General features: G+C 39.1%; 1 protein-coding gene across 1 annotated transcript in view; it reads left to right on the top strand.

The window, feature by feature from the left end:
* Positions 1-18,752, top strand: part of LOC117219027 (uncharacterized) — a 72,092-nt gene extending 53,340 nt beyond the window's left edge. The window contains exons 2-4 of the mRNA XM_033467881.2: positions 9,361-9,780; positions 13,145-13,437; positions 15,909-18,752. Coding sequence (XP_033323772.1) covers positions 9,361-9,780; positions 13,145-13,437; positions 15,909-17,676 — 2,481 coding nt within the window. The 3' untranslated portion in view covers positions 17,677-18,752. The remainder of the gene's footprint in view (positions 1-9,360; positions 9,781-13,144; positions 13,438-15,908) is intronic.
* The last annotated feature ends 399 nt before the right edge of the window (positions 18,753-19,151 follow it).

Here is a 19,151-nt window from a genome sequence, read left to right as displayed (position 1 = left end):
GAAATACGATCTTTTTCCACGGAAAGCGCGCGCCCGCGCGCGCTCGCTCGTGGCCGAGGATTAATTAAATAATTGGCCGTGCCCGGCGCCGCGATTGTAAATCACGGCGTCATCTGCTCGCGCGCCGGCCTTTTCCGCTTTAAACGCGATAGATGTAGGTACCGCGCGATTAAAATAATCGCTGTGAAATCATTCCCCGGGATAAATCATTGTATCACGAGATATGAGCAAGCGGCGAATATTTATGCAAGTTCTCGAAACTCGGGATTTATTTGCCAAAAGGAGAACCGAGAAGAGGTTTCGGTGCGCTGTTAGAGATTTTATTCAGGTAGCACGGGTCCGTGAACTGCATTTGCATTGTCGAGGATAGGTATATAACATTATACATTTTTTTTGCTTATTTTAATAATTAGAAGAATGATTAAATATATATATATATATATATATTATATTATATATAATATATATATATTATAATAATATACTTGGAAGCAAAAAATATGAACATCAAAAATAATGTAATAAACTGTAATAAAATTCTAATAATTCTAATAATTATTATTTTAATAATTTTTCTAATTATTAAAATTATTATATATATTATATATTATTATTATTATTATTATATTATTAATATATATATATATATATATATATATATATATAATAATTTTAATAATTAGAAGAATTATTAAAATAATAATTATTAGAATTATTAGAATTTTATTACAGTTTATTACATTATTAGAATTTCTTAGTTTTCCTTATTTCGTGGATTGGAATGTTTTTCATGTTCATATTTTTTGCTTCCAAGTACGGTAGAACCATCTAACGATCAATTAATTATATTATATCATATATATTATAATAATATAAATTGATAAATATACAGTTGGATTTATTGTATAAATCTGAAACGATTTAATCTGACACTGTAACTAAAGAATTGTTCTTTTATCCAGACACTCGTGTCCTCTTGCTTCGTTCGCATAAACGGGGTTCAACTTGAACATTTAAAACGATCGATTTCCTTTTGAATGAATTAAAGTTTAAATCAAAAAAGATTAATCGAGAAACGACGCGAATGGTTGCATAATTGTATCTGCGAATATTTCTGTTATGACTAGACTGCGGATCTTTGTAGAAAATAAAAATTGTCTGCACCAATTAAAAGAAACAGAGGCTCAATAAATATGTATTTTTTCTCTTAATAATTTTAACATGTTGAGAGTAACATAACCATATTCGTTGATTATTTGCGTTTCGTATTTAATCTATCGACTTTTATCATAACTTAGTCATTAATTATATGTAATCTATTTCTGTATATAATCTCTCTCTCTCTCTCTCTCTCTATATATATATATATATATATATATAATAATAATAATAATAATAATATCTATATTATTATATTATTATATTATCTATTATATTAATATAATATTAATATAAAGATAATATAATAATATAATATAATATTATATTATTATATTATCTATTATATTAATATAATATTAATATAAAGATAATATAATAATATAATATAATATTATATTATTATATAATATTATATATAATATTATATAATTATATATATATTATATAATATATAATTATAATATTATATATTATATAATATATAATTATAATATTATATTATTATATAATATTATATTATTATATTAATCTATATAATAATAATAATAATATTAATATATTAATATTATTATTAATATTACTATTATATAATCTATGTATTATGTCCAATGCATATATAACGTTCCAAATTTGATATAAATCAATGTACATTAACCCTGTACCATAAAACGCCTTCCAAAACTCGTTAATAAGCAATAATAATAAATGCATAAAATCTACAGCCTAATTATGCCAATTGGCTGAACGTGCCATTTGGCGATGCACAACGTAGATATGTTTTAATATGTTCCTTCTCTCGGTTTCGATGACTGAAATTTCTTATTACGAACAATATACATTAATTAATCGTGCACATTTTCGATCCAATTCTGAAAATAATGAGTCGCGTTCACGACGATCTCTCGCTGACCAAATCAATCCTCCTCGATTTTCGCAGCAGGTGTCGATGACCGCAGCCGTTCGAACATTTTAAAGAGTAAAGGGGAGATATCGGAATTATTGTTTGGCACGGCGTCTGAACGTTTCATTAAACTGGCTCACTGACGAACGTATGGTTGTCGGGGGGCCAGCCAGGAAATCGACGTCAGCGGAAGCACTTTTAAAGGTAACCCGTTGTGGGCCAACAATTTCTCTCTCCCCGCCTCTCTTTCTACGTCTACCATTCGCTGTGCACCTGATTAGTATGTCAACGAAAATGCCGGCGTCGATGTCTGCCTGCTAATGACCAGCGGGTTTATCCAATCAACGTTCGCTACTTTCGTTTACTATTTTCAATGCCACACTCGATATCAACGCGCAGCAGACTTTTCTCTCTGATTCTTGGTTTCCTAGAATTACGATGGTAATTTACGTGAAGAATTCTATTCTTGTTTCTTTTTTTTTTTTTACCTCCGCAGCATCCGTTCGTTCGATTTCCCTTGCCGCAATAATTAGCAAGTGCAATTAACGCCCCGAATTTCGATGGATTTTTTGGTGTTTGTCCGTATCAGTGAAACGAATTCTTTACATTTATCTTGCGAAGATAACATATACACCTATATATATAATAATATTATATATAATATTTTTAATAATATATTATATATATTATTATATAATATAATAATAATTTAATATAATATAATATAATATTATATATTATTTACAAGATTATAAATTTACATATATATAAAATCTTGTAAATAATATATAATATTATAATATATTATTAAAAATATTATATATATTAATATAACATTATTATTAAATTATATTATTATATTATATTAATTATAATATATTGTATAATATATAATATATAAATTATATATATATATATTATTTACAAGATCTTCGGTATGTTTATTATTGTATATATATAACGTCTATTTAAAGCAATTCCGTAATATATTCATACTAAGTGCAAAATATTATTTACAAGATTTTCGGTATGTTTATTATTGTATATATATACATAATATATATACTAATAAATAACATATATATAATAACATATTCATACTAAGTGTATGGTATATATATACAATAATAAACATACCGAAAATCTTGTAAATAATATTTCGCACTTAGTATGAATATGTTACGGAATTGCTTTAAATAGACATTTTAATTACCAGTGATTTCCATCGCGTTCGGTACATTAAGCATGTTATAAAATGTTCTTATTACGGTTGCAATCACGAAACAAGAATCTATTATTTCTCAATATATTTCTCAACGCGGTCCAAAGGATAAATTCGTTTTCTCGCGTTGCTCGATTCGACGCTAGATCTTTCGTCCTACTTTGCCGTTGCTGCCTCAAAGGCGTCGCGGCTGTAAAAAGACGCTCGCAACGTCGTTAGCAACCCTTTTTCCTTCATGTGGAATGGCAATCGCAGAATGCCATCGATTCCCGGGCGCCTCGGCACAACGCCTACGTTATATAATGAAAATGTAAATGTGCAACCTTGAAGCATCACGGTACAGATATTCCCTGTAATCGCCTGTTTCCACAACCTCGTGACTCGTTTTTCCAATCGACTTACCGCGCGCAGAATAATTTCCACCTCGTTACAGATTCATCATCTTCCGGTACGCGGGACAATAATTGCTTTCTTGAACGCGCAGACTCGGACCGATCGCGATGCTACTTTCGATAACAAAGAATCGGAAAATTATAACAAACGGGGTGGTCTACAGGACCAGTTTGTTTTTTCAATTAGAAACAGAAACTGTAACAGAGATTCACAATTGAGCCGTTTATTTTGAAAGTGGCATAAGTCACTTTTTCAACAAAATCGAGTTAATGGTAACGCTAATTACAATTGAACGGTATATTTTCATTTTTAAAAAGTTTGCAATCGATAAGTTGAGAACTGTTGAGATTTGTTCGAGAGAAGTTTTGCTAATTAACGGTATAACAAACATGTTTATTTTGAAAGTGGCGTAAGTGCTGTACTCAGGAAATTAATTGCTGGGCTTAGTGTAAAAGAGATAGAAACATGTGATAAGTGTGTGTAAAGTATTGTTTTGAATTATTTTCAGTATTTTTAACAAAGTTGTGATCACTGGACTTATTTTTATAAGTGCGAAAGAATAGTGCAGTTTTGTAAATTATATTATATAATATATATATATATATATATATATATATATATATATATATATATATATATATATATATATATATTATATATTATATATATTATTATATATATTATTATATATATTATTATATATATTATTATATATATTATATTATGTTATACGCTGGATCTCGTCCTGTTTCTTCAGCAAAATACAAAGACACGATGGACTTGCTTAATTATATACCCCCAATATACAACAGTTATTTGAAAAATTTGAAACAAAACACGATTTCCGAGGACTTAATCACTCCTACTGATGACGAAAATTAAATTGAACCGATGTATTTTCATATAAATTACTTATATTTATGTTTCAAAATGTACTAATAATTTTTTATTTTATGAATATTAAAATGAAAAATACTTAAATCAAACCTTTATATTAAATATGTTCATGGTATAAATTATTATTATATACGTAATTTATTCAACAATTTTAGTAAATCACTGTCCTTTCAAAACATCACTTCAGTAAAATACGTCGGACAAAATTAATATATGTCAGTCATTGTTCTAAACTATTTATCTTGAAAGTGGCCTAAGTCACTTTACCGTAATGAAAAGTGGTGATTTTTTTTAATGTTTATACGGAATTATCTATACTGAGAAAAATATCAGTATCCTGAGATAACAGATACAAGTAAATCTTCTCGAAAGTTAGCATCCATATTTTTAAACATGTTAAAGATATATATCGACTTAAAAACAAAGTGACTTACGCCACTTTCAAAATAAACGGCTCATATTATAATGCGTTTAGAGAGATCCCCACAACCGGAGGGAATTTGCGGTATCCTATAAAAGAACGCGTATCCTATAAAAGTGACGAGATTCAATTTAATAGTACAATATTATTTCAATAATTGTCAAATTAAAAGTATGAAAATATTTCATTCGATCAATTGGCGTGTTTAACATTAAATTGTGGGAAAATGCAAAAGGAGAAAGAAATGATTCTTAAAAATTAGGAAGACGATTCAAGGGAAGAATCTCTTTAGATTTGGTCCGGTTGACTAATTGTTGACATAGTTTGAATCAATTTTTACTAATTCTTCTCGAAACTTAGCATCCATATTTTGAAACGTGTTAAAACGCGAACCCTTAAATATATCGACTTAAAAACAAAAAGTGACTTATGCCACTTTCAAAATAAACGGCTCAATTGTCGAGAATGTTTGAATCTGCTACAAAATTCCGTAACCATCGTCGAACGATCGTCGATTCACGGAAGTCGTGAATCGTTAAAAACATTACGGATACTTGTGCCGCGGAATGCCAAAAAAAAAGCGTTTGTTTTCGGTGGTTATAATAACCGCGAGCCTTTATTTAGAATTTGCCGAGCGAACGTGTCAATAACAAGAATTCCATGGAACAATATTCCATTCGCAAGAACACACTAGCAGGTTTCGTTGCAACAGCGCTGGTAGCCTGTTAACGACACGAGTGACGACGCCAGATATCCATTAAATTTTAATTGAACGCAGATTCGTCTCGATGACTCGACACCGGGTTTGACAACGCGACAGAAATCGCGTTAATTAAGCGTCATTTGATTTCTAATAGATAAACGAAACTGGGTTGCAGGTTTAGAGCTGCCATTGGCAAGAATCGATTATGGACATTGGCGAGCGATTGTGCCAACACAATGGACGCCAGGGGTCTCAAACTCAAAAGCTAACTTGGGCCATAATAATAGGCACAGGACTAGCACAGAAAAATTCACAGTAATCCGAAATTTGGCAATTCCAGCTGACATCACTGTAGTAGGAAATATTTGCGTTACGATCTACAGCAGGGGTGTCAAACTCGAAAGCTAACTTGGGCCATAATAATAGGCGCAGGACTAGCACAGAAAAATTCACAGCAACCCGAAATTTGGCAATTCCAGCTGGAATCACTGTAGTAGGAAATATTTGCGTTATGATCTACAGCAGGGGTGTCAAACTCAAAAGCTAACTTGGCCCATAATAACAGGCATGGGACTAGCACAGAAAAATTCACAGCAACCCGAAATTTGGCCATTCCAGCTGAAATCACTGTAGTAGGAAATATTTGCGTTACGGTCGACAACAGGGGTCTCAAACTCAAAAGCTAACTTGGGCCATAATAATAGGCATAGCACTAGCACAGAAAAATTCACAGCAACCCGAAATTTGGCAATTCCAGCTGAAATCACTGTAGTGGGAAATATTTGCGTTATGATCTACAGCAGGGGTGTCAAACTCAAAAGTTAACTTGGGCCATAATAATAGGCACAGGACTAGCACAGAAAAATTCACAGCAATCCGAAATTTGGCAATTCCAGCTGAAATCACTGTAGTAGGAAATATTTGCGTTATGATCGACAGCAGGGGTGTCAAGCTCAAAAGCTAACTTGGGCCATAATAATAGGCACAGGACTAGCACAGAAAAATTCACAGCAACCCGAAATTTGGCAATTCCAGCTGAAATCACTGTAGTAGGAAATATTTGCGTTGTGATCGACAGCAGGGGTGTCAAACTCGAAAGCTAACTTGGGCCATAATAACAGGCATAGGACTAGCACAGAAAAATTCACAGCAATCCGAAATTTGGCAATTCCAGCTGAAATCACTGTAGTGGGAAATATTTGCGTTATGATCTACAGCAGGGGTGTCAAGCTCAAAAGCTAACTTGGGCCATAATAATAGGAACAGGACTAGCACAGAAAAATTCACAGCAACCCGAAATTTGGCAATTCCAGCTGAAATCACTGTAGTGGGAAATATTTGCGTTATGATCGACAGCAGGGGTGTCAAACTCAAAAGCTAACTTGGGCCATAATAACAGGCATGGGACTAGCACAGAAAAATTCACAGCAACCCGAAATTTGGCAATTCCAGCTGAAATCACTGTAGTGGGAAATATTTGCGTTATGATCGACAGCAGGGGTATCAAACTCGAAAGCTAACTTGGGCCATAATAATAAATAAACAATGCTTGACTTTAGGTGGGCCACAAAAAAAATCAATGTTCATAGAAACAAATATTTTTATTGTGACTAGTACATTGTAATAAACATATATAAAGTTAAATTATTGTTTACGTCCTGATACTTGACATCGAAAATGTTCATCTCGGGCCGCGAGTTTGACACCCCTGATGTACGCGATAAACGCGTTCTCCTTCTTCTTCTTCTTCTTCTCCCGTTTTTGTGTACAGTCGCGACCGGCCGATTCTTCTCATTAGGCATTCACTTGTTGATTACGAAACGGGACGCTGGCAAAGTATTGCCGATTCATTATGCAGATTTTGAACAATCTAATTATCATCCGCCGTCGACGAGGTTGTAATATGAGAATTATTCAATGAAATTAGTCTCGGGAGCCTATTAAAGTTCATCGACGAATGCTTCCTTTGTTGCGAAATTGGTCAAGAATGGGGGAAGCTGGAAATGAGGAGTCGAAGAGATGTTACTCGTAATTAGAGGTTTTATGGTTCCTGAGTCGTATGAAAATGATTCTAGTTTAACTTCTTGCTAAAAATTCCAATTTAGGGAGTATATATATATATAGGGAGTATATATATATATATATATATATATATATATTAGGGAGTATATATATTAGGGAGTATATATATGTTATGATCATTTAAAGCGTTTATAATGGGATATTTTAAATAAGTCTTATCGTTTGTGAGAATTCTAAGTGTAAAATAATAATAATATTTTATTGTTTCCAATAACTTCTTATCTACTCTGACTCCATTTTCAAGGAAGTATTGAACATGGATTTATTTCGAAATTCGAACAGTCGTCTTTAACACTTTCTTACATTCAAAATATGTACAGTTGCCCACAAAAGTGTTCGAATTCCTTTTCAAACGCAATAACCTTTTTAAAACCGGACTAAGTGATTTGAATTTTTTTTTTAGATGATAGAGAGACTAGTATACTAGAAAATGACCAAAATATCTTCTTTAAATTTTGCTATTATTTTGAATGACAAAAAAAAATAAAATCTCGTTTTTTTAACTTTTTTATCTGCGTCTATAACGTAAATTTAAAAAATGTATTTCATAGACATTTCAGTCATTGTCTAGTATACTAGTCCCTCTATCATCTAAAAAAAAATTCGAGTCATTTAGTCCTGTTTCCAGTCATTGCGTTTTAAAAGATGTACGAACGCTTTTGTGGACCACCGTGTGTTATCCAAAAATATTCTTATATCACTAAACCTAAACCCCCACTAAATGTGCCAATCAAAATGATGGTTTTCACATTTTCTATTTAAAAATTGTTGAAATTACGAAGAGTCTTTCTTACGAAATGATTCAAATAAATTATTATTTTTATGCGTACATACATCATAATAAAAATAGATCCAAGTAAATTCAATTCTGTCATTCTTACACAGCAACACATGTTTCAATGCTCGATACGTTCAGCGTTAACCGCACATTTTGCCAATCTTTCACATAATTTCACTCTTCGGAGTTCTAAATAGATGCTATCGTTCGAGTGCACATTTTAGGCCTCACGATAGAATACAAACACATCGCATCAGCAAAGTACAAATCACACGCGAAGCGTTACAACTGACGGAACTTAGGAATGATCCACCTGAAAATCGCTCGGTCCAACATAAAATAGCGGCTGCGATCCACAACACGATATTAATCAACAATAAATCATTTCAATTACCAAGTGCTCCCAAGCGACAATGATGCTTCTGAAATCCATCTCACTTCCCCTTTAAATCCCGTGATATAAAAGGCCAGATCCAAACCACAAAGCCCATTACACTCTGAGTGCTCAGCCACAAACGCTGCACCTGAGTCGTAATAACATCCTTCGCCGGCGTTGTGGCCCAGGTTTCCACCTCCTCAGGTATAAACATAAATTCCAGCGACACCCCATAGAAAGTACAAAGTCGAGCTACCTGTCGCGTCCTCGACGATTGACGACCAGGGGCCGAGGCATCGGGGCGTCTTTCACGGTCCGAAAATAACATTACCAGAGGATTAAAGCACCTTCGAACCCGGGTTTTCAACGCGGTTCAACCGGGATCCCATAATAATCTGCTTTATTCCCCTCTTTTTTTGTCGACAGGACGTGGAATTACTGGAGGGTATCATTCCGCCGGACGCGATGGAGGTGGAGGTTTCCCACTGCAGGGAGTTGAGGATCCAGTCGGGTGCGTTCGCGGACGGCGCGCCCTTGAAACGGGTCCACGTGTCAGGCATTTACAGCTTGGTGGCGAAGAGGCAGGCCTTCCAGAACCTGAGCGCGCCGAACACGCATCTCGAGGTGTCCGAGTGCAACAGCGTGATCCTGGAGAGCCACGCGTTCAGGAATTCCCGCGGGACGCTGAGCGTCTCGATATCCAGGTGCAGACACGTCGGGATCAAGCCGAACGCGTTCTCAAGGCTGCTCTGGATCGCGGTCAGGGAGGTGCCCGAACTGGAGCTGTCCAGCAACGCGTTCAAGCTCGAAGCTTCTCAACACGGCAGGCATGGACCAGCGACTAAGGTCAGATGATACACGAGATTGTATACCGTTGCGTCGCGATAAGCCGCGTCGCTGTTTCGACAGCTGGTCTTTCTCTGTTTGATACAGTGATTCACGAAAGTGAACACCTCTTGAAACGAAATAACACTTTTTAAATTGAACCAAATCGCTCGAATTTTTTGGAGATTTTAGAGGAACTAGTTTACCGGGCAATGTCGAAACAAATGTCTCAACGAGAACACAAATATGCATATAAAATGCACATATTTTGTGAGTATAAATACCCACGGAAATGCGTATACAGGGTGTCCCAAGAATGTCTCGCAATCCGGAAGTAGGGGATTCCTGAGGTCATTTGAAGCAACTTTTTCCTTAGCGAAAATGCAATCCGCGGCTTTGTTTACGAGTTATTAACGAAAAACAGTGACCAATCAGAGGCGAGCTCTGCTAGCGCCAGCGGTCGAGGCGGCCGAGCCAACGGCGCCAGCGGTCGAGGCGGTCGAATCATCCCAGCTCAGCTGGCGCGAGGCGACCGAGTCAATGAGCGGAACTGGGCTCCGCGCACTCGTTGGCTGGGCCGCCGCGTGCCAGCCGAGCTCGCCTCTTATTGGTCAGCGTTTTTCATTAATAACTCGTAAACGAAGCCTCGGAGAAAATTTTCGCAAAGGAAAAAGTTGCTTCGAATGACTTCAGAAACCTTCCATTTCCGGATTATGAGACATTTTCGGGACACCCTGTAGAATGTTTTTTTTTAAATCGTCACAACTGTTACAAACGTTAGGTGGCTATTTTCGGATGGACAATACGAGCTGTCGGAAGCATCATAAAAGAATTACTTAACGGTATTACTGAAACGATACAAACTGAGCCGTTCCGAACTCTTTATTTTCCAATAAAATTGTACAGGTTCTCCTGTAGGAAAGTTTTAAACGAATTCATTTGTGCGCGCACAGATGCTTCAGCGCAAGCAGCAGTGAATGCAAAAGTTTTGACACGTAATTACTGATTGCGCAGAGTTTGAAAGAACAACGTAACAGGATTTTAAGATTTCCGAGATAGTATTTTAGCATTTGATAATTTTAACGCCGAGGATTATTAGTAATAGTGATGAAAGAGCGACCCCTACATATTTGTTTGTAATTTGGTACGGATTATTGAGAGATAAGCAATAATTGGAACTATAAAGACACCGTTTCGAGCATTTGTTCGAACCATTTTTACATTGTTGTCCATGTTTTGTTATTGAAACGTGCGGTTCTTTGTATGTTTCCTAATATTTTCTGTGCAAATCATTTTTTTTTTTATTAAAATATGTAAAATATTAATATCTAATTTTTGAAATATTTGGCTGAGAACGTGAAATAGGAAAATATGAAAGGAAGGTATTGTCACTACCGTCACTGTCGTCAGTGGTTATCAAAGGAAAAATTTATGAAAATCTTTATTCGGCTCATCTCGAATGTAGCGTTCGTTAATATTTTTATTTTCTCGGTGAATTTCAATTTTCCCCGTGAATATTCGAAAGAAGCGTTCGTTAAAATGACTATAGCGTTTTAATAACCAAAGTACAACGCTGCCGTTATATCGGCCCCAAAAACAAAGGTTATGTCAAGGTTATGTCAATAAATAAAATCAATATTTCCAGTAATTTCGATTTTCCCCGTGAATAGTCGAAAGAAGCGTTCGTTGAAATGACTATAGCTTTTTAATAACCGAAGTACAACGCTACCGTTATATCGGCTCTAAAAGCAAAGGTTATGTCAATAAATAAAATCAGTATTTCCAGTAATTTCGATTTTCCCTATGAATACTCGAAAGAAGCGTTCGTTAAAATGACTATAGCTTTTTAATAACCGAAGTACAACGCTGCCGTTACATCGGCCCCAAAAACAAAGGTTATGTCAATAAATAAAATCAATATTTCCAGTAATTTCGATTTTCCCCGTGAATAGTCGAAATAAGTGTTCGTTAAATTGACTATAGCGTTTTAATAACCGAAGTACAACGCTGCCGTTATATCGGCCCCAAAAACAAAGGTTATGTCAAGGTTATGTCAATAAATAAAATCAATATTTCCAGTAATTTCGATTTTCCCCGTGAATATTTAAAAGAAGCGTTCGTTAAAATGACTATAGCCTTTTAATGACCGAAGTACAACGCTATCGTTACATCGGCCCTAAAAACAAAGGTTATGTCAATAAATAAAATCAATATTTCCAGTAATTTCGATTTTCCCCATGAATATTCGAAAGAAGCATTCGTAAAAATGATTATAGCCTTTTAATAACCGAAGTACAACGTTGCCGTTATATCGGCCCTAAAAACAAAGGTTATGTCAATAAATAAAATCAATATTTCCAGTAATTTCGATTTTCCCCGTGAATAGTCGAAAGAAGCGTTCGTTAAAATGACTATAGCTTTTTAATAACCGAAGTACAACGCTGCCGTTATATCAGCCCTAAAAGCAAAGGTTATGTCAAGGTTATGTCAAGGTTATGCCAATAAATAAAATCAATATTTCCAGTAATTTCGATTTTCCCCGTGAATATTCGAAATAAGCGTTCGTTAAAATGACTATAGCTTCTTAATGACCGCGTTGTACAAAGTACAACGCTACCGTTACATCGGCCCTAAAAACGAAAGGTTTCATTACAGTTTTAGTTCAGCGTCGCAACGCGAACCGGGTATATCAAGAATGCATCGATATCGTCGATCAAGGTTCCCGCCAGAGTTTATGAAACCGTGACGTTTGCATTCGGGCCGGCTCGCCCGGCGAAATATTCGAAACGCGTGTCCGCGGCGGCTTCAAACGTTTCCGGTCAACTATTCTTTTTACGACTACTCATTGCGTATTCCGGCAAAAAAAAAATCTGAATATTTCAGTGTCGCGTGTGTACACCGGCGGCCCGCGTTTACAACGTCGAACTTTTTAATTTTCCGGCATACCGGTCTCGAAAAATAAACCGGACAGCTGTACACACTCGGCGAACTTACAAATTCACCGGCCCCTGCCTGTGTGTATATCCGCGGCGTCGCGTGTCCTTTGAAACTTGGACAAAATCGCTGAAAGCCCCGCGCAACATCACAGAATTCATTTATGGGGACGTGTCAAAAAAAAAACCGCGATCGAGTTTTCGCTGCCGGTGGCGTTGCGAATTGCGCGCGAGTCACGTTTATAAAAAGCCGCGGCCGGTTCTATCGTGGTGCCGTGTTTACACCATTTCGCCGCGGCGATGAGCCAATCGATCGTGGAGAAATGATCGCGATAAACGCCCCGGCACAGACGGTCCTGGCCCGGCTGTTGGCGTTCCTCCAACCCAACGACCGCGCCAACTTGCTCGCTGGTTTCCGCTGTAATCTCGATTCTCGAAATTCCTCCGTGCAGATTATGTTCCAAAGCGTGAGAATCACGGAGCTGCCCACCGCGGTCTTTCCGTCGGCGATCGCGGAGGTCCGCATGGACGACATCTCGACCAAGGTGATCCGCAAGGACGCGTTCTGCGCCATGACGATCTTCACCGTCACCATCAGCAACGCGTCCATCTTGGAGATCGAGGCCGGCGCGTTCAGCGACAGGGCCCTAATTCAGAGTCTCGAGTTCGTTGATGTTCGGTTGAAGAACATTGAACGGGGCGCATTCAGAGCCGGCCACGACAATCTCACCATTCAATACTCAAGGTAAATTGTCCTTTGGTTACGAGCCCACTTCGCGGCTCTTATCTCAGAATTTTGCTGTGTCATTATTTCGCAACCTGTTTGGGACGGTTGGGAAATAATACAATTTTTCTCACTTATAGTGCAATTGTCGCGTTACGCGTGAACATTATGTAAATCAGCGAAATGAGTGGGTCATGTGGGTCTCAGCAAATATAAAAGATTAATTTTGTTAATTAATTTATATTAATTTGTTATTAATTTAATATTTGTTTGTAGTAGTATTTGTTAATGTAATGTTTGTTGTGTTTTAATATTTGTTATTAATTTATATTAATTTAATAATTAATTTGTTTTATTAGGTTTTGTGGTTTAAACGATTGAATTTTTATGCTTTTGATTTTTTGATTTAAATGAGATTTTATAATAATGATTTGTAATCGCAATTACATACATACACGTACTAAATTTTAGTTCGCTAGATTCGATCGGGTTTTTTTTTGAAGTCCCAAATGTTGCAACGAATATTAAGCATTTAGATGTCCCAATATTTCTATATTGTATTTATTGTGCATTTATCGTGCATTTAATCAATTTATTCCACAGTTATCTAGAAACGTTATATAATTTCGTGAAAATTAAAAACTTACGGATATGTTCTGAGAAATAAGTGAAAATGTTTTCGTACAAAATTGAAAAGACATTTGTTAGACTCGGATATGGCATGTGTAAACGAATGTTCGAATTTACATACTGCGAATATTAACGAACGTAGCTAAAATCAGTAATGATAAAAAAATGTTCTGTTGAGTGTTTATTTTTATTTTTTTACTAGACTAACATTACTATGAAAGATAAACTATTTTGAGGAATAGTTCTCGTGTTTTAAGAAATACTGTTTGAATTTACATACTGCGAATATTAACGAACGTAGCTAAAAACAGTAATGATAAAGAAATGTTCCGTTGAGCGTTTATTTTTATTTTTTTACTAGACTAAGATTACTATAAAAGATAAACTATTTTGAGGGATAGTTCTCGTGTTTTAAGAAATACTGTTTGAATTTACATACTGCGAATATTAACGAACGTAGCTAAAAACAGTAATGATAAAAAAATGTTCCCTTGAGCGTTTATTTTTATTTTTTTACTAGACTAAGATTACTATGAAAGAAAAACTATTTATAGTTCTCATGTTTTAAGAAATGCTGAACATAGTAATCAGCGTAGTAATCAGATATAAAGATATATCAAAGACGAGTTAGTTTCGTAATGAGGATTTACAATGAAAATTTATAAGGAAGATCGAGTCTAACAAGTTTGTAAAGTTACTGTTCATAAAATATGTTAATTCTGTCCGTTATTGGCTGAAATTAAAAACCCGTCATCCCAATCTGCATGCTCATTATTATAGCATGTTGTCGGGAATATACCGGATACGATAATAAATGGTTAATGATGCATTGGGTTATACCTAAGGGGAAAGACTTCGTTTTCATTAGGCAAGAATTGCTTTTGAATAAAAAAAAAAGAAAACGCACCATATGTATATAATTATGAATTTACATACGAGAATTCAATTTTTACACTGAACACAAAAGCTGCAGTGAAAATTTTCAACGTCTTAATTTCTTATTTTATTCTTCAATTAAGATGTCTTCCTCTTAAATTTCTCAGAAAATCAGAAATTTAGCAAATCAAAATTTGCCATTATTATACTACCATAGTCTGTCCATTGTTCAATATTCTTCACTTATCGTTTAGTTGCACTTCCGCAATCCGAAATAGAATCACTATTTTCATATAAATCTTGCTTAGATCGTGTAAAAATTAACCCTTTGCAAAGGGTTAATGTTCTTCTCGAATCACTTACCAAAAACTCGAAGGCATTTATTCGCGAGTAAGTAATGCTTCGAAGAAAATATAAAACGATAGAATATTAGAAACAACTAGTCCGTTTAACACACTGCCGAATATAAATCTCGAGCATTTCCACAATATCGAAGTAATTTCATTAACGAAGTCAAAAGTACCATAATTATCGTGCAGCTTTGTTACGTACGTCCCTTGACAGAGAGAGAGAGAGAGAGAGAGAGAGAGGGAGAGAGGGAGAGTGAGAGGGAGAGAGTGAGTGGAAGAGAGAGAGAGAGAGAGAGAGAGAGAGAGAGAGAGAGAGGGAGAGTGAGAGAGAGAGAGAGAGGGGGAGAAAGATAGAGAGAGAGAAAGAGAGAGAGAAAAAGAGAGAGAGCTAGAGAGAGAGAGAGAGAGCTAGAGAGAGAGAGAGATAAAGAGAGAGAGAGCTAGAGAGAGACAGCTAGAGAGAGAGAGAGAGAGGAAGAGAAAGAGAGTGAGAGGGAGAGAGTGAGAGAGAACGAGGGAGCGAGAGAGAGAGAGTGAGAGGAAGAGAGAGAGAGAGAGAGAGAGAGTACATCCGACTGCAAACGAACTACCGAAACCGAAGTAAGTCCATAAAAAGTAAACATTCAATTTTCGCAGGCTCTCCGAAGTGGAGACCGGCGCCATAGACATATCCGCGGCGACGGTCAGCTTCAACAACAACGAGTTCCAGAACCTGCACCAGGGCGCGATCATTCTGCACCAGTGGAACCACATAGCGATCGACTACAACTTGTTCGTGGACCTGGAACCGGACGCGATCACGGCGGAGGTCGACGCGACGTCGGCGCCGAACTTCGAGTTCTCGTTCACAGGGAACCACATACAAAAGGCGCGGCCCGGTTCCCTGAAATTCGCCGCGATCTCTCAGCGGGTGAACAAGGCTCGCGTGGGCAACAACTACTTCAAGGAGAAGTGCAACTGCAACCTGGAGACGTGGATCCGCGAGGTGACCGGCAAGAACAGTTCGGTCTCGTGGATGATGGACTCCAGTTACTGCGTGGTGGACCAGCTGCTGGACAGGTGTTTCAACCTGCCGCAGGGCTACATGTCGATGAGGAACTTCACGAAGGTGATCTGCATGCCCGGCGACCATATATTCTGCGAGAAACCGTCGGCGAAGCCCGAGCCGAGCGTCAGCCCGCCCAGCGTCGGTCCCCACGTCTACCCGCGACACAAAGGTTACTTCGACATCGAGCTGAGCGACTCGGAGCAGCTGCAACGAGAGAAAAGGATCATCGTGGTGATCTGCGTGGTCGCGGTGTTCATCGTGCTGATAGTGATCCTGGCGTCCGGAATGCTGTACATGCGCCGGAACGGTGTATGCCCGAAGCTGACGTCCGGCCACCTGATCAACCTCGCCAGCTGGTTGTCGCCCAGCAGCGGGATGACGGCCGCGACGTCGGCCCGGTCGATATCCAGGTTGAGCGTGCACGAGTACGCGGGTCTTCAGCCGGAGACGAGGATTCTAGAGGTGGAGACGCAGCCGGAGGCGACGGAGGACGAGGAAGAGGAGGCCGAAGGACTGTACCCGTATACCGAGAACAAAGCCACGCAGACCCTGCCGGAGGAGCTGACGGAGGAGTACCTGAGGGATCTCAGAGAGCGGCTGAACGATCCTGATAATTACAACCAAGCCAGAGACATGATAGAGCACCTGTACGATCTGATCAAGGTGGAGGAGAGTTGCAACAACAACAACAACAACGACAGGCAGCCAAGGGGCAGGGAGGAGAACGCGTACGACGTGATCCGACCGAAGCAGAGGAAACGAGGGCCTCCGAAGCCGTCGGTCAGCGTGGGCACCAGGACGCCGTCCTTGGAGAAGCTGATGCCGAGCGGCATCCAACCCAGGCCGCCCTTGACCGAGTACACGGAGCCCAGGGACCAAAGGGCCCCCGAACAGAACCATTTGTACGCGGAACTGCCGGGTGACGAGACCGTCCCCAGCACCAGCAGACTGTCCCAGCCTATCCTAGCGACTCTGGCAGGCAGAGCACCGCAACCACTGCCTCCGGATGTCGTGAACGATCACCTGATCAACGTCCACGCGAGCCAGCCGTTCGACAACCCGAAGACTGAGAACCACAGGCCACCGGACAGCCCGAAATTCGACTCGAACAGAAACCAGGGCAGACCCATGAGCTTCCTGAAGGCTCTCGGCGAGAGCATCCTCGGGGGCGCGAAGACCGGGAACAGCAAGAGGCCGAACTCGTTGCTCTGCGAGTACGCGGAGCCGTCCGACGCGACCGCTCACCTGTACTCGGAGCTACCTGAACCGCAAACCTCGAGCCCGGCCGGCAAGATGGCGAACAGGCCGCTACCCACCAAACCCGACCAAGATTCCGTGAACGTGGCGAGGGCATAACGACGCCCGTCGTCGACTGTCTGTGATATAAGCGTGCGCGAAGTCGCGAACTGAAGAGATCGTATTCTCGCCCTATTTTCCTTGATCAGTGCTCGGGGCGACCGGCGACCGGGCGCACACTGCCGTGGATGAATTATCGTTACTCGAGAGAGAGAGAGAGGGAGAGAGAGAGAGAGAGAGAGAGAGAGACCGGCTCGGCTGTTACGGGACTATTTTGTAAGCTTTGTATAAAGATAGGGAAATTATGGCGCGAGGCGAACGCTCGGCCGGGTCTCTATGGTTGGTCTTCGAACTCGCAGCGAAGTCCTTATTTAACCTTTTAGGTACGGCTGAATTCTGCGCGAGGCTATTTCTCTGGACGGCAGAGTCTGATGTGTACTGTACAGAGTCTGATACTGTATATACAGGGCGTCCCAAAAATGTCTCGCAATCCGAAAGTGGCGGGTTCCTCAGGCCATTCGATGCAACTTTTTCCTTTACAAAAATGTTCTCCGAGGCACCGTTAACGAGTTATCAACGAAAAACAGTGACCAATGAGAGGCGAGCTCGGCTGGCGCGAGGCGATCGAGACAATGAGCGGAACCGGGCTTCGCGCGCTGGTTGGCTGGGCCGCCTCGCGTCAGCCGTACTCGATTCTCATTGGTCACTGTTTTTCGTTAATAACTCGTTAACGGTGCCTCGGAGAACATTTTTGTAAAGGAAGAAGTTGCTTCAAATGATCCGAGGAACCCGCCATTTCCGGATTCTGAGACATTTTTCGGACACCCTGGAGACTGTTGTAAATCCATGCGAAGACAAAAGAAGTGTGAAACAATGCGTATGAAGTCGATTATTTGGTTCAAACGATGAGCGAGTGAGCAACTAGAGCAAGCCACTATAGTGGCGCGTCGTCCAGAGAGATGACATCCGCGAAAGCCACTATAGTGACGCGTCGTTCTAAAAGATGATATCCGCGGAAGCCGCTATAGTGGCGCGTCGGGCCTAAAAGGTTAAACCGGCCCCGACACCGGCGGTTATGTATCATAGATTTCTATATATTTGCTTCGTCAGGTATTATTAAAGGAGTATTTCACGTGCTTCGTCTCCGTTTCATTTCGTTCCCCCGGAACCTCCAATTACGAACTCCCTTCCATCCTCCGGGCCAAAGGCCGCAAGGAATTACGCGGTTGCGATACCCGACCGCGATCGTTCCGCGGCTCGATCTCCCTCGAAACTGCAATAATCTACCGGGGCTGGATCAGGAATTAATCTCGAACGAAACGGCGCAGGATAATCTACGGGAACGATCGCTGTGTCTCGACAGGTATGGCGGTATTTTCAGCTTCTCTCGCGCGAGACGACTCGTCGACTCGTCGACTCGGCTTGCTGGTGTCGCTGTTTGGGCGGTGGCTGACGGAATGGAACCGCGACTTTATCCCCGGCACGGAAAATTCGTTCGCGTTTTAACGAGCCATGGCTATCCGAAATTGGTCCTT

This window comes from Megalopta genalis, chromosome 1 (genome assembly GCF_051020955.1).
Source record: "Megalopta genalis isolate 19385.01 chromosome 1, iyMegGena1_principal, whole genome shotgun sequence".
Taxonomy (NCBI): domain Eukaryota; kingdom Metazoa; phylum Arthropoda; class Insecta; order Hymenoptera; family Halictidae; genus Megalopta; species Megalopta genalis.
Note: the sequence above shows the minus strand (reverse complement) of the source record. Positions and strands in the feature narration are given on the sequence as shown.